This window comes from Acanthisitta chloris, unplaced genomic scaffold (genome assembly GCF_000695815.1).
Source record: "Acanthisitta chloris isolate BGI_N310 unplaced genomic scaffold, ASM69581v1 scaffold21316, whole genome shotgun sequence".
NCBI lineage: Eukaryota > Metazoa > Chordata > Aves > Passeriformes > Acanthisittidae > Acanthisitta > Acanthisitta chloris.
Genome location: NW_008677820.1, coordinates 1 through 16,474, shown reverse-complemented (window position 1 = coordinate 16,474; position 16,474 = coordinate 1). Strand labels below are relative to the sequence as shown.

The 16,474-nt window shown below is 49.9% G+C and overlaps 1 protein-coding gene across 1 annotated transcript; it reads right to left on the bottom strand.

Annotated features, from left to right (window-relative positions):
- Positions 1 to 4,185: 4,185 nt before the first annotated feature.
- On the bottom strand, positions 4,186 to 16,297 carry LOC103804079 (ras-related GTP-binding protein A). Its single transcript, XM_009076669.1, has 9 exons — positions 16,271 to 16,297; positions 14,230 to 14,329; positions 13,059 to 13,125; positions 11,923 to 12,145; positions 9,739 to 9,834; positions 8,833 to 8,955; positions 6,478 to 6,569; positions 5,479 to 5,594; positions 4,186 to 4,493 (listed from the first exon to the last, which is right to left on the bottom strand). Exons 1-9 carry the CDS (start codon positions 16,295 to 16,297, stop codon positions 4,396 to 4,398), a joined length of 942 nt encoding a protein of 313 aa, XP_009074917.1. The 3' UTR covers positions 4,186 to 4,395.
- Between the last annotated feature and the right edge of the window lie 177 nt (positions 16,298 to 16,474).

Below are 16,474 nucleotides of genomic sequence, written 5' to 3'. Positions count from 1 at the left end.
GACTACTACTACACCCTGACTGACAGGGTGTCAGGTTACTTTCTGACTCTGTCAGGTTATTTTCTGACTCTGTCAGGTTACTTTTTTTTTGTACTGTTGCATTTGTGTTGTTTTGTTGTGTTGTTCATATTAAATTGTACTTCTGATTCAGAGTCTCTCACCGGTTTGCTTTTCAAACCAGCACACAGAAGAGCAAGCAAGGTGATACAAATGGTGATGGCCACCTGCAGTCCTCAAGTCCTTCATGGAGCAGAACATCTGCTTGGCTGCAGCAGTGATGTGTGTTGTTCATCCAAGCACCCCAGATCTGGGTGTTTTGCTGTTCGCCTGCCACCCCCTGCAAGGAGCTGACATGGAATACCCCCAGATCCCTCTTCCATTCAGCCATGCAACTGAGGGCAGCAGCTCCAAGCCTCTATCTCCAGGTTAACCACAGATGTGATCGTTGATTCCACAAAATCAAACCCACAAGAAGTTGGCGGTGCACCATCCTGCCTTTCTTCTCTCTGCTGAGCCTCATCCACCACTGCTGGCATCTCCAGGTCCAACTGCACTGAGATGTTTCCACAAACCACTGTAGCTCTGATGGAAAACGGTCCCTTCCCACTGCTCTGCTGAGGAAGCAGGTTCCTCCATCCCAGCCACAGCTTCTTGGTGCCATGGGCTGACCGCACACTTCAGGGAGGTTCTGTTCATCCCTCCAAGGGCAGATCTCAACCTCTTCCTGTCCAGCTAAACACACACCACCTTGTTCTTGATGCGCTGAACACTGGAGCAACCTCAACATCACCATGTTCTTGAGAAATGTATGGAAAAATGGATGATGAGGCAGAAAATTGAAAGAACTCCCTAGTTCAAAGGGTTGGGATGAGCATTAGGAATCCCCATGGTCACTGGTGAGGGAGGAGGAGACTGTTGCTCTCCCTTCAGCAATCTGAGACCACCTTGTGCCCACAGACAGCAGATATGGAGGTACTGGATTGCATCCAGGAGGTGCTGGGTCATCTCAGGAGTGCTCACCAGGAGGGACCAGGCAAGAGTCAGGCTCCTCGTGGAGATGGTGGTGGCAAAACAAGGGGAAATAGGGGAAGCTCCAATACATGGATTTTTATTCGTAATTTTAAAATCATGAGGATGATGACACAGGCTCTTGGATTGGAAACTCCATCCTTGGAGATGCTCATCTCAGCAAGGCCAGTCCCTCAGCCCTCTACCTGGATCTGTCTGGAGCAGGATGATGAGCATGGAGATGGGGCCAGGCTACAACTGTGTGAGACACAGCATCATATGGTCATAACTATCCAAAATTATCCTGTCCCCATCTCACATATGGGGAAAAGCCTCATGTGGCTGAAGTCTGTTCCCCAGAAGGTCACACAAGATCTTGGACTTGGAGATCATGGATCTTCTGAACTCCAGGCCTTTGGGGATGGTGTGGATGCTCCTCATGAAATGTCTGCAAGCCACAATTCAGCAGAGCAAGGCTACTGCCAGAGAACTTGGTGTCAACCTGCAGAATCCATGTCACACACTGGACGTGATGGGAGGAGCTAGCTCCCAGCTGGAGAGCACTGCCCAGCAGCTGGTGGGCATCACAGACCTGTGTCCATCCCACCCAGCCACTTCTCAACTCCTGGGGACAACTGTGTGCTGCTGAGGAGGTAAAATGAAGTGGAAGTACTCTATGAGAGAGCCCTAGAAGCCAAGTTGACCATAACACAGCTCATCATGGAGGTAAGAGTCACTTGCTCAACCTCAAGCTGAGCCTACTCAAGCCATCCATGCTCTGTTCCACGTAGGAAGGAAATGTTAGAAGACCTGTGAGTAGCACCAAGACCTGCCCAGCTCCAGAGCACATGTGGCCCCAGGGACCTCACCCTGGGCCCCACAGCAGCTCCAGAGGAAAGGAACAGGGCCAAGGTGGGATTTATTCAGGATCTCAGTGACAGGTGGCATCAACTTTCTACTAATTCCAAGGTCAAGTGCTGAAGGAAAGGACAGACCGCTGCAACCTCATCAAGGTCTGTCTCTTTGAGAAAGAGACAGACCTTGATGAGGTCTCTTGCTCGGCTTGCTTGTAAGGGCAACACGTGGAGCAGCATCTGGAGTAGGCATCAGCATTTTTTTTCTGATAGTAAGAGAAAGAGTCTTCCAGAAAGTGGGGGAAGATTCTTCTAGAACATGGGATGAGGTCACTGAGCCTGATCCCCCAAACCTGTCTGCTCAGTGATGCCAGCTGGTCACTGGAAGGATCCTGTGGAAGTGTGGAATGGCTGCACACTTCTGGCAGCAACTGACCTGGGCTCCTAAGGCCCCAAGGTTTGCTTTGGGGAGAGACAAACACCACACACCACTCTGCTGTCAGAGCAGCTAAGGCAGGTGTCTTGGTCACCTGCCTTGTCACAGGTGAGCACCTGACAGCATGGGCAAAGAGCAGTACCAGCAGCACCTTTGCTAGAGCAAAAGGAGAAGGTTGATTCCCAAAAAGTCCCCAAAATCATAAAAACATAGAATCATAGTATGCTAAGGGGATGGAATGGACCTTACAGAACATCTAGCCCCAACCCCCCGCCACGGGCAGGGACATCTCCCACCAGACCAGTTTGCTCAAGTTTTTATGCAACCTGGCTTTAAATATTGCCAGGGCTGGGGCAGCGACAACCTCCCTGGGCAACCTGTGCCAGTGTCTCTCCACCCACATAGGAAAAAACTTCTTCCCAATAGCAAATCTAAAGTTCCTCTCCTTCAATATGTACCAAAATCAATGTACTTTAGGAAAAGATTTGCAGTCAGAGAACAGAACTTCAGCACCCCTCACTGTATCGCTGCCTCTGGGGGGCTCCAGCCAGGCCAGGAATATGCACATGGGGTTTGGCTCCTGACCAGCTCCTGGACCACTCCTTCACAGCATTTGTCATCTGCTTCCCCAATGCACATTTTGCCCCTTCACGTTATCCCACTTCCACTCCACGTGCCGAAATGTATCACCTAAGGAAGCCCGATGGCAACTCCTTGTTGCCATGGAAACGAGGCAGCATTCTCACTCTCCTTCCCTAGGCTCCAGCAGGAACCGCTGCCTGCTAGGATAACGTGCTTCCAGCAGAAGGTGCCTCAGTCTGCCTGGAATTGCGGCCGTGAGCCATCTCCTGCTCTCCTGAAGCCACGACAGCTGCAAGCAGAGCCCTTCCTGGTTATCCCTTGGAGGTGATGCTCCCGAGACTCCAACACACGGATCAGCAGTGGTGACTCCTCTTGCTCAGCAGTGCTGAGAGCAGGGTTCGGATGTGGGAATCAGGGCCTGGCCTGGTCCCAGAGGTGGGACAGCTCCATGGGGGGAACTGGAGTCACACCGGTCCTTGCTCCACCCAGACCTCCTGTTCCCACTCCAGGTATTCCACACCTGCAGCACCACAGACAGATACCCTCTGCTGCATCCACAGCCCATTCACGAGTTCTCCAAAAGCTCCTGGATTGGTAGCAGCTCCTCTCCCACGGGGATGATTCCCATTGAAAACTCCTCCGGGCTGGCAGCACCAGCAGCTGCTGGGTGGGTGGTGTGAGACAAGGGTGTTTAATTCCCTGAGGATGGAGAGTGGATGGGAGGTTTTGTATGGAGCATGTTCCCAGCCCAACATGCCCTTTGGCTCCTCGTTCTCACCAGCAGACATGCCCCATCGGTTTTCCCCTCCCAGTGGTTGTGTGGGCAGGGATACAGGGCACAGCCAGGCTTGGAATCACCACACCCTTTTTTATATAGTAATTTGTTGCAGCAAGAGAGAAAAAAGGGAGAGAGATGCTGACGAACATCAGTTCCGACCGAGCAAGCAGCAATTCCCAATGAAACCTTGGAATGGCTTTCACTCAAATCCCCCCCAAGACATGAAAGGAGAAATGCAGCTCCTACAGATCTGCTTCCCAAAGCTGCCCTGGGTTCTGGAAGAAAGCAAACCCACTTTCCAAAGCTCTAGGATCTGAAATCCCTGGTAGCAAAAATTTATTTTCATGACCGAAGACAAGGAGAAATTTATAAACTTAATTCTAGCAACCAACCAAGAAAACAGTAAATATCCCATTCCTGTGACTGAAATCACCACCCTGCAGCGAAACACCCACAAGGGCTCTGCCATGTGCCACTATGTCACCCAGGGGGGCACGAGCCCATGTACACATCACCTGTCCTTCCTCCTCCCCATCCCCACATGCCAGGGAAGTCTCTGAAGGTCCAACAGTGTATCCAGACATCCTCCAAGCCACTAGTGTCCGACGTGAAAAGGAGAAAAAACAAAGCAGCACACTCATTTCAAAGCCCAACAAAGACATCGACAGTGTTAGATTCTCCTAAAAATAAGTAGTTCCAATTCATTTTTTCTCCCCCCAAAGCCCTTGTGCCTGGGATCAGCGCATGAGCAGGCTGTGCTTTGGTCCATCCACCCTCTCCAGCTTCTCAAAGTGTTTCCTGGCATTGCGGATGTTGATCAGCGTCGCCGCAGAAGCTGGGACAGAACAGGGACAGGGAGAAAAAACCAGTTAAAAGGGGTGATGTAACGACATCCTCAGGGCTGCCTAAAGGCACGGGCCCTGTCTGCAAGCTCCTGATTCATCCTGCTGCTCCCAGGGTGGGAAGGTTGGGGAAAATTCAGAGCGGGAAGTTCTGGGCAAAATTTAATGTAGGAAAGTGTTGGCAAAATTCAGAGTGGGAAGGTGTGGGCTGTTTGCTAATCCCAGAACACCATGAGGAAGAGCCAGAGTGAAGCAGAGCCACACAGTGTGTTCACAGGGAGAGCTGGACAAGGCACCACAGCTGAGCATTTGCTGCTCCTCAGCACAGCAGTGTCACAGCTGGTGACTAAGTCACGGGGCTCACACAGCTTTCCCTAATTCAGTAACAGAGGAGGAGGGCAGGGCAACCACAGCATGAGGTGTCCTGGGCAATGTCTCTTGAGCACCTCAAATCCTAACAGAAGGAGTTCCAACTGGAGCTCTGTAAACAGTTAACTGGTCCCCTGGGGCCTGCATGGGCTGGCACTGCTGCCTGCAGCTTCTCCTTTAGGATAAATAGATGCTGCTATAATTAGAGTCTTGTCCACCAAGAGACAGCTCAAAACTCAAACATGATCCATCTCTGCTTCCTCTCCAAAAATCACCGGGACTGCCAGCTCAGAACAGCCCAAAATAGGTTATTAGACATGACCTGCTAAATCAGGTCACATCTGTTCTGGTGGTTCCCCACACAGCTATGATCCTCCCCGTGACAGCAGCAAGAACTCAGCTGTCCCAGCACACGTCCTCTGCAGTCAGGCACTGCTCACACACCTTCCCACCCTGCTCACACCAGCAGCTTGCTCAATCCCTCTCTCTCTCTTAACTGTAATCAGTTTTGTGATTAAAACTTTGTCATTTTCCAAAAGAAACACAGTTTAACCTGGACTCATTTTGGCTTTTTTTGGCCCCAAACAACTTATCTTGGTTTCAACTTACGTATAGAAGGGTCTGACATAACCACCATCACGTATGTGTTGGATGTAAAGATGTCAATGAAAGCAGCAAAGTTAGAGTTCCTGACCTCCATGCTCTGGAAAGAAGCTGCCAGCTTACTGAGGAAAGAAGGAAAACCAAGGGTAAACGAACTATTCCTCTCCCACTGCCCAAACAGCTTTTGCGCTACACAGCCAACATCCCTTACTTGAGCTGTTGGGACAAAGCTCCCACTTGGCAAGGAATAGCTGGTGTGACTACAGCAGGGCTGCTTTTATGGGCTTGGTTTTTGTAAAGACAAACCTCTGTAGCTTTGGGCTAAGTGAGAACAATTTCAACTGATTGGTGCATTGAACGGTGAAGGTAACTCGAGACACGCAGCCCCACTGACCAGGCCTGCTATGCACAAGCAGTAATGTCTCTTGTCCCACAGCTGTAGGGGCTCAGCCATTCCCAGGGACAGCTGGATGCCCTGGATGACCCAGGAGAAAGAAGTATAAAACTGAAACATCTGGAGACAGCTCCATGCAGCCACTTCATCCTATCCAGGCTCCACACAGTTGCAGATATAACCAGACTGGGGAGCCCAAAGGTTGTTCAGCCAAGCCATGCCAAAGCAAGCTTTCCACTTTTCCATTCAAAGTATGGATAGTGTCCACAAGCCACTTCCTCCCCAGCCAGCCCTGCAGAACATGGCTGGAGCAGAGCTCTCCACCTGACATTTCACAACACTGTTACTGATTCATTGGTTCAGTCCTGGAACTTTCCTGCCTTGTCCAGAAAAACAAGGCCCAGAGGACAACAGCTGTTTAAGAACAAACCTCTTCAACCATCAGCAAAGGAGGAAGTTAAAGAAATAGCAATTAACTGAGCAAGTGTTTAAGCAGGGTGCAATGTTACCCCAGCATCCTGCTGAGGAGCCATGGGACTGGGATTCCCTGGAGAGCCCTCATGCCTCATGAAACTGAGGTATCTCCCCACCTAATAATCACATCAGCTCACCTGCAACTCAGCTTGAATTGTTTAATGATGTTGCTGATTTTCTCAAATCTGTGGACATCCCTCTGCTCTTTGCATTGATAGTGAGAAATGACCTGAAGCGCAGAGAGAGCACAGTCAGTCACTGATTCCAACACAGGTTCAGCCTCTACAGCAATTCTTGGGAATGGGCAGTGAGCAGGGCAGGGATTCCTTTTGCCTTTTGCTGATTGAATCTTGGAAACCATTTGCAACAATTCTTGAGGTGTTTTCATGGAGAAATAAGACTCAGTACCACAATCCCCAGGGAGTCTTTCACATACACAAAGTACGTAAATATGAAAGAGACACTACTATCCACCTGAGGTCTGATACTCCAACTTAGCAGCAATTTAAATCTGAATTCGAAATAAAAGAAAGTGCAAGGAAAGGAAAAAAATGCCTCAGGCATGGGCAAGAGTCACCTGCCAAGCGCTGGGACTACTTTTCCCTCCTAAGTCTATGGTGCTGAAGGCCTGAACTTGAGACATTGCCCATTCTGCAGAGCTAGGATGCAGAGGCAGCGCTCCCAAAGCCAAAACAAGCTGTTCCTCTCTAAGAAAAGCAGCTCAAAGGCAGCTGTTTCCTCAGGAGTTCTCTCCATCAGCTCACAGCAGCACTGTGCTGAGCTGCCTGCACTCAGAGCAGTCTCCTCCTCTTCCTCCCACACAGATCCAGCAGCAATGAGCAGACCTGAGTGCCTGGCTGCATACATTCAGAAGACCAAGGAGTGTTTTTGGAATCCTTGCAGTGGGATCTCTCCCCAAACATTTCCACACAGCCCACAGCCCTTCTCTCCTCAGCCACATCACTAATGGGCTGAGAACTGCATTTACTGCACCAGGGGAAGGGTAAAACAGCTGCATCAACTCTGTTCCCATAGCAAACCAAACAGGACTATTTTAAAATCCTTAAGCCATGTGCTTTAAGCTCTTCAGAATCATAAAATCAGCTGCTACAGGATGTGTCACAGGCACCTTGCAGAAGGACGTGAAACTCTGCTCTATCTATGAAGTCACATTTAACTTGTGAAAATTAAGGAGGTTTAGGGGTTTTTTTTTCCCCATAAGCACCTGAAAACAGTAACTTTTTAAACCTGCCCTATTATTCACAGGTTTAGTACAGGTTTAGCCAGATTCAAGGGCTGCATTCACAGTGTGCAAGCTCCTTCCTCAGATGAGATTTTTTTTAACTACAATTTGAACACAATTTCAAAATAAGTTTGCCGAGTAAGATACCATGGTAAGATTTCACTGCAGGAGAAAACAGTCCTGGGGATGTTTGAATATATGAAAAAAGGTAGAAGAAAGACTTTTAGAAAGTCACATTTACACTGAAAATAAACACAGAACTCTTGTAGCAAAGATTAGCCTTTTTCAGTAAAAAAATGTACTTCTAACTAACACACACCCCCAAGGTGGAACTATTTATTATCTACAGAAGGTCAAAAAGCACAACTTGCCAGACATGGCAGCTGTTTGCTTCTGATAGCTGAAAAAGGGAGAAAAGTCATGGCTCCTTTCCCACATTCCCTCTGTCATTTCCAAATTACCATCAAGGAAAACACTCAAGAAATTCCAGCTCATTCCTTCAGCTCAGCAAGAGTTTTGGTGCAAAGTCTGAAGAGCCCAACCCAGAAACCAAGAGGATGGACACACAATCAGCACCTTTCAGCTGGCAAAGAAGGACTGGAAGAACAGTAACCTGGAAAGCCACTGCAACCCAATGTTGTGATCGTCTATCCATACTCTGGGTTTGCAGAGCAGCAAAAACCAAAAGAAATGAGGCCCAGATAAAATGCCATGGCAGGATGAACTAAAAGGTTTATTTTTCAAGCTAAACAAGGTTCTTGCCCTGTGCAGAAAGGAATTCTCAAAGTCCCACAGCCAGCAACAGAATGGGGATATGAAACACTCTTACAGTCTGGAAGAGGGAAACACCAATCACAGCCGCAGCCCAACTGCTAGAAAGGGCAATTTTGTGAAGGTCCCACGAGTGACAGAGTCATGTCAGCTACTTCCAGTATCCCATGGCCTGGCTCAGTGCGTTCTGCATCTGGGGCCGGCATCTTACAACAGCACTTCCACAGAACCCCAGACTGCTTTGGGTGGGATGGACCTTAAAGCTCATCTCATTCCACCCCTGCCATGGGCAGGGACACCTTCCACTAGACCAGGTTGCTCCAAGCACCATCCAACCTGGCCTGGAACACTTCCAGGGATGGGGCAGCCACAACTTCTCTGGCCAACCTGTGCCAGTGTCTCACCACTCTCACAGGGAAAGGGAGGTTCCATCCGGGGAATCCATCCCAGAGAGACCCAGAGCAGGGCAGTAACTCACCAAGAATGTGGCTCTCTCAAACAGCAGCACTTCATCTGCCTCGATGATCTGAGCAAAGTTCCTCAGGTTCATCTCCAGCTGCTGGACATTGGGGATCAGCTGATAGACTATACTGGACCAGGCCTAGCAATACAGACACAACATGAAGCTCATCAGCACTTCTCTGCCTCAGCCTCTTGTTCCCAATGTGCTTAAAGTGGAATTATTTGCAGTTCTGGATGTTGACAGCCTGGGCAAGACTGAGAAGCTTCTCCCACCTCCATGCCCAGGTTACCTCTCCTACAATGCAGACTATCAGTGTGAGCCCAGGCCTGAGCAGACTCTTCACTAGGTCAAGTTCTTCTCCACATCAGTCATACAGAAACTAGAATGCTACTGAACAGGCTTAATTCATCCTACTTTTAAGCTGTCAATGCTTGTCTAATGCTCCCAGATAAACCTAGTCAGGTTTTCAGAAATATTTTAATTTTGAGGAAGGTAACACACAGATAGATACTTGGACGTTCATCCCTGATCCAAACAAAAAGCTCTAATCTATCCCAACAAGCCAAGAAGAAGGCCAGGAGGGACTGGGGATCCTGTGATAAGCATCTGTCCTCATCACACTCAGGTTCTCCAAGCTCAGCTTCACCTCTCTGCCCACCTGCTGCTCCAGGAGTGTGTCAGTGTCTGACCATGTGCTTCGTCAGGAGCCAGGTGGATATTTGGGTCTCCTATTTGCCAAGTACCTGATATTTACCAAACATTCCTGACTCTTTTTAATGAATTAATTACATCCAAGATGTTCTGATGCCATTTACAGAACTGAAAACAGCCAGTCAGTAACACCAGCAGAAATTACCACTCACCCTCCTCATGCTCTTGAAGTGAGAGCTGTGAAAGCAGACTGAGAGAAGTTGTACAAACCTTGTAAAGTGTTTCATCCCAGATGGAAGTTCTAAAACAAACACATTCCAAGGGCCGGGAAAGGCGCTTCAGGTCTTCCTCACGCTCCTTAAAAATCTGGGAAATGAAAAGTGTGTAAATATTTCTGTCTTTGCTGTGGTTGATATATGGAATTGTGGGATGAGTTTCAAAAACAGACCTCTGGAGAAGGACCACAGCAGAGGAGCAGGCCAGGACAGGCTGGCAGAAACCCTTCCAGTGAGCAGCAGGGCCAAGCAGACCAGGCTGTCTCGCAACAGAATCACACACTGGTTTGGGTTGGAAAGGACCTTAAAGCTCACCCAGTTCCACCCCCTGCCACGGCAGATACACCTTCCACTGTACCAGGCTGCTCCAAGCCCCATCCACTCTGGGCTTGAACACTTGCAGGGATGGGGCAGCCTCAACCTCCCTGGGACCCAAATCTGAAATAACTGTAGGTGTTGTGGACTGAGAATGCAAGTGGATATGCTTGAGTGTCTCTGAGGACCTAAATTTTGACAAGTCCCTGGCAAAAAGCTCCACCACTGAGAGCACGACAAGAGGAAAGCACTCAAGGTTGATCAGTATAAGCAGCTCCCAGGCAGCTGCTTACACAGGCTTCTCTCCTCATACTCACTCTGCCCTCAGAAATTATGGCTACAAAAAAGGGGAGCAAGGGGAAAGCAAGGCCCAGCCAGCCTCATGCCCAGCTCCTATGGAACTGCTGGAACAGCAGCAGAACAGCCAGCAACACGCCTCAGCAGGGGAACACACCATGACCACCTTCAGCTGGGCCCACTGCATGCAGGAACATAACAGGACATGACTCGACCCCCACAAAATGAAGTGTGGGCCAACATGTGGGTCCTGGACACCACAGACTTCACGAAGATTTACAAGATTTGCAAAAACAGTGATTTAACCCAGTATTTGCATGTTCTTCTGAGCAGCAGATACCTTAAAACAGCTCTTGATGGGTGGTAAAAGGTCCCTCTTCTGCCCACCCCTCACTTCAGGGCCTCATATGATTCTGTACCACTACATAAAACCAGTTCTTGTCCACTAGTCCCACCACAAACCTGGATAAGACCTCATCAAGATTTCAGACTCATCCTTTAGTCTGGTGGGAAGTGAGAAAAAGCTCCTTGAGCCCTCTGAACAAGCTCTGAACTGGAGGGCAGAACTAGAACTGGAAGAGGAACTCCATCACTGCTCTGAGGCAGGACGAGAGATCTTAGGCCAAGATGCGATGGGGAAGAAGGTCTGTATGTGCAGGGAGGTTGGGCCTGGTTTCAGCCACAGGACCTGCATGTTCCCTCTGCAGCTGCCCAGACAAAAACTCCCTGGGAATGATACAAAGTTTAGTAAAACTTCTCACTTCTGACAAAACCCAGCAGCTTAAAGGGGTCTCCTAACTTGCTGCAAGGCAGAGAGTGGCCAAGCAGCCAGGGATGTGCTCATATAACCCACACAGTTCAAATCCCTTGTGGTATCAGGAGTTGGCTGCTTTCCAGTCCCAGCAGAAAAAACAGGGTTGGTAGGAACAATGTCTTCCCATCTCTCTGTGACCTTTCCAAAGCTCCAAACAGAACAGAACACACCAAATATCTCTGAAAGGTGATCCTCAGCCTTTGCAGGATGCTTGAGTGCTGAAGAGGATCTCTGGTTAGGCAGGACAAACAGAGCAGCAACAACTGGCAGAAACCACCTTCTGGTTAAGAGGGGAAGTTTCTCCTCTTGGTTTTTAGTGATGCTTTAGAACAGAGCCTGTGCTGGACTGAAACAACAGCTGAACTTAAAACAACCATGCCTGTCACCACCACTATGCACACCATCCAAATGGTGAGCAGTGACTTTAAGGGGCTGGATTTCCTTCAGTTCTACCTCCCTTCTGGAGTCAAGGTGTGCTGAAAGCTCTAGAATCAGCACTATAAAAGAAAAGGCTTGGAGCAACTGTCACTAAAAATCACTACTTCTGTTCTCCACTGGATTATATGCAAGGTGTAATGATGACACACTTCAAAAAAGGTAGAAAAAGCTTAGAGGGCTCTGACAAATCTGAACATCTGAGAAACCCTTCGAGGAACAGCCTGACAGAGCTGTCTTTGAAGTATGACACCAAACTGGCACAATCAAGAGATGCTCTATGTGAAGGCATTTCTATGGCAACTCTCAGCTTCTCACCAAATCCCGCTGGTCCTCCTGCACCAAGTCCATCTTGTGCACTAGACAAAAGATCTTTGCATCAGGAGAGTTCTGGAGAATGGCCTCCAGGCATGACTGGTAGTAGTGCATGTCCTTCTCCAGCTCACGGCTCTCCACATCGAACACATAGATGAGGACTTCCACGTTGCGGAAGATGTTGTCCCTCTGACTGGTGAAGTAGTTCTCCATGAAGGTGTCTTGGCTGAGAAGGAGCAGAGCAAGAAAGCAAGGATACTCCCATCAGAACAACCAGGGCTTGCCTGGCATGGTCAGGAAGGAAATCATGCTGAAATTTGCAGCCACAGACCAGACCCTGCCACGGTGCCTAGACAAGAGTCTCATGGGTGGCTGTTTTCCCCATGACATGAGGCTCTCTGAGCATTCCCAAGCAAAGCTGGAAGCTCCTGAAAAGCATCAGTTCACCAGTCCCACAGGAAGCTGAAGCTTCCCTTGTGGCACTGTGTGCTGCTCAGTGTCCTGCACAACCAGAGCTGCTTCTGGACCCTGTTTGTCTTTTAAAGAGCCACTTATAAAAACCCATAGCAGCAGTATGTTAAGGGGTTGGAATGGGCCTTAGAAATCATCTAGTTCCAACCCCCTGCCCTGGGCAGGGACACCTCCCACCAGACCAAGTTGCTCAAGTCTTTATCCGACCTGGCTTTGAACACGGCCAGGCTAGGGCATCCACAACCTCCCACATCACCAAAAGCATCAGTTTCATCTGTTATTCCAGGATTTAAACCTTCTTTAACTTTGGCTGAATATGGCTCAGATGGTCCAGGAGGCCACGGAGCTGAGGAAGCTGAAGAGGCTCTGCTGAGGCTCCGTCAGTGGAACAGCATTCCTCAAAAAGCGGCTTCCAGGAGCCACAGGATCACTGCGAGCATTCAGCATCGCCTCTCAGCACACATCCCACTTGGATGAAGCTGGTAATGAGCAATTCCGAAGCCAGCATCACCTCCCAGCACCTCTGGAGAAAGCCCAGGAGAAGGGCTTTGCACACAACCACCACACTCCTCCATTAGGGCAGGAGTATCTGCTTTGTTCCCTCCCCAGCCTGACTCCCCACAGCTAGCCCCAAAGGTTTTAAAAGGAGAAAAATAAACAGTACCTACCCTCCGCAGTCCCACAAGTTTAACACCAGGTTTCCTAAGAATCTGACATGGGAGTGCTCCACATCAACTGTAAAGAGACAACGGGAGTTTACTGACTGTACCATATACCTGGGTCAGAGCTGAGTCCTCAGGCAGCCAAAAATCATAGAAAACAGCAGAGAGCCATGGAATGGTTTGGGTTGGAAGGGACATTGAAGTCCATGTCATTCCACCCCCTGCCATTGACAGGGACACTTTCCACTGGCCCAGGTTGCTCCAAGCCCCATCTGGCCTGGCTTTGAACATTCCAAGGACGGGCCATTCTTCACAACACAGCTCCTAGTTTGTACATTTCCACCTAAACAGCACTGTTGTACAATTCAAGCCTCTCTGACCAGGACACTGCTTTCCTGAGAAGTGCTGCAGGTGGTTCCCCTCCAACCCCATGTTCCCTGATCTCTGTGATACTTTAGGAATCGCATTAGCTGCGGAACACTCTGCAAGGCCCTAAGCCAGCCTTAACTAAATAATGCGGTAACACAGAGAATGTAAACTTCAGGAACAGGCAAAATTTATGGCAAAGAGGAAATTTACACCAATCTCTGACACTAAATCCTCACATGTGCTTCCCAGTGAGGAGCACTAGATCAAGATAATTCATCCCCCTGTTTCAGAAGAATCACTTATTGCTTTTTCATATCAGCGGTTTTGGAAGCAAAAAGAAGAAAAAAAAAGGCAATAATTAGGCCCAAGTGCATCATCCTGACAAAACCAGAGGTGGTCTGCAGGATCACTGTGCCTCCAGGTGCACTGGAGATCAGCTGGATACAACAGGAATGCTTTAACAACACAGAGGTGCATGAGAAGGCTCTGATGCTCCACCACTAACAGGTGTAGCTGCAGCAAAGGCTGCTTCCTGGTCAGGAAAAAAAAAGTAAAGAGCTAAGGATAGCAGTTGAACAATAAAACAGGCAATCTGAGCCCAGTGCTGCCTTTCCCTTTACTCCAGCTTCCTGCCTGCCCCTGGCTGAACTGGGGAGTGAAGCTCTCTGTGAGGTGTGGCAGCTGGGAGGATCAGCAGGCACACACCTACTCCAGAGGAGAGGCAGGGATTGCTGCAGGGAAGGGCCTCACCCCTTTAATGAGGGAGTTGAGCCCTGAGAACTGGCAGTTCAAACCAGAGGAGCCTTACTTGTGGCACCCAGGCGCCGCGTGTCCCTGGCGATGTAGTTTGCAAAGATAATGGACCTCATGCTGGTCTTCCCAGACCCACTTTTACCCATCAGCAGCACCTGGGAAGGAAAAAACAGAGGGAAGAATGAGCTACCGCAGAACATTACATCTTTCACAGCTCCCTCACTCTGATATCTTACTGCCAAAGCCACCAAAACACAGGACTGACATATTTCAGCTGGGAATACATCAGGAGAGAGAGGCAAAGAGGAGTCCCATGCCTGGGGAAGCAGGAGATGGATATCCTTACCTCCCTGCTACCCATAGTCACTTAGTCATGGTCAGACTGAACACCTTTTCCCACATACGCTGGTACAGGACTTGTCACCAGCACTCAGGAAGAGTTGGAGCTGGTTCCCCCATCCCTTCACAGCTGCCCTGGCACCATGGGGGAGTCCTGATGGCTTTGATGACAGCAAAGGACTTTGCCAAGACAGAGGTGCAGCTTTGCCTCAAGCCTTTAAGACCAGGCTGGAAGCAATCCCTCACCTGCTCAGCACTGGTATTCCCCACCCAGCACTGCTCTCCTAATCACAGGATGGTTTGGGTTGGAAGGGACCTTAAAGATCATCTAAACCTGCTATAATCCTTCTCATAAGATAACTTGTTTTCTCTTCCCCAACAGAAGTGAAATACCAGTGACATTTCAAGTTTCAGGTGTCAAAAGACCAGGAAAATGGGTTAAAAGCAGATGAGACAGCTCATGAGACAGGTCAAGGGCACCAATGTTGGGGAGAAACCTGACTCCAGAGTTCTCTCTGCAGACATCAGGCAAGAGGAGAGGTAGCCAAAAAGCAGGGGATGCTGGAGCTTGGGGAGTGAGGATGAGAGGAGACAGTCACACAAGGCAAGACTTCACATTGTGGTCTAAAAATAAAAACTAAAAAAGCCCCAACCAACATTGACAGCCAACACAGACTTGCCCACAAAAACCAGCTGTTGAACAAGTTCCATTTACAGAGCCAAATCCAGCCTTTGGCACCAGCTCTGGAAGTCTCCCATCAAGGAGAGGCTTGAGGAGAAGGCAGCCAGGCAGAGTGCCTGCCCAGCCCCAGTGCTGGACACTCTCTTCACTCCCAGCTTCTCTGTAACAGCACAGCAGAAGCTGCCACAACCCAGGGGCAAAACTGAGGCAGAATCACACCATCCTGCTGGCTCAAGTCCTCACTGAGCATGGCTGCAGCACAGCACAGGCTGGGAGTGCCCTGGCCAGAGGGAAGCAGACCACAGGCCTCCATGATTTGGCAACCAGGACAGCTCCTCAGAGAGACAGGATGGGCAGGTCACCCCAGAACGCTGTGGTGTCTTCTCCCCTGAACTAATCACAGAGCACAGCTCCTATTTCATAGCACCAGCACAAAAAGCACAGGCAGAAACTCAATCCTGTTCCAAGGCACAGCCCACAGGCAAACTCAATTCCCAAGTTTTGGGCTGCAGAGGCCTTGCGAAAGGGTCAAACACCAGCATGCAGCACCGGGCAGGAAACCCAATCCTAGCACACCATGGAAAACTAGCCAAATATTCCCTGCACAGCCACTGAGTATCCAGCTTTGGATACACTCCCGCTGGAGTACACCCACCCCTGTGATTCTGAGAGGTGCTGCTCCTTCCCCACGTGTTACATTTCATCCTGCCAGGAGCCCGGAGGCAATCATGGGCTCTCCAGGAGTTCCTGCGACACCTCGGAAGGGTCTTCCCAGGCCGAGGAACTGGGTTGGAGCAGATCCTCTTCCCCCGCGCCTCAAGCACAGAGGTTTGCAGAAGGTTTTGCAACACATCTCAGAAGCACTAGGCCAGCAGTTCCCATGGACGGCCCTGCAGTGAGCCTGCCCTGTGAATAAACCCAACTTTAATGCCGGTACTTGAAGCAGAGGTTGCAGCCGCTGCCTCCCAGAGCCTTCTTAGGCGCCGGAGCCACCGACCATCCCGAGGGATGGATACAAACACAGCGGGTGGGGAAGGGAAACCCAACTGCAAAGGACCCTCCCCCCAGTCCTCACCTTTTTCTTCATGGCTGTGCTTGGCATCACACACCTGCAAAGAGAAGACCACCTTGGATCGCTGCTTCCCTCATCCACCAGCTCCGCTGCCCCCCTCCCAATCCCCCCCCCGGCAGCGCCGGGCACAGGGGCAGCGCTGGCACAGCCCACACGTCCCCTCCTCCGGGCCCGGCAGCCAGGGGGAACTCCCACCGCCGGGAAACC

Excerpts from the sequence above, each read along its gene's own strand:
- LOC103804079 (XM_009076669.1), bottom strand. The coding sequence starts at position 16,297 with ATGCCAAGCACAGCCATGAAGAAAAAG. Across the intron at positions 14,330-16,270 it reads GCACAGCCATGAAGAAAAAG|GTGCTGCTGATGGGTAAAAG; the intron begins GTGAGGACTGGG and ends TTTCCTTCCCAG. Across the intron at positions 8,956-9,738 it reads GGGATGAAACACTTTACAAG|GCCTGGTCCAGTATAGTCTA; the intron begins GTTTGTACAACT and ends CTGTATTGCTAG.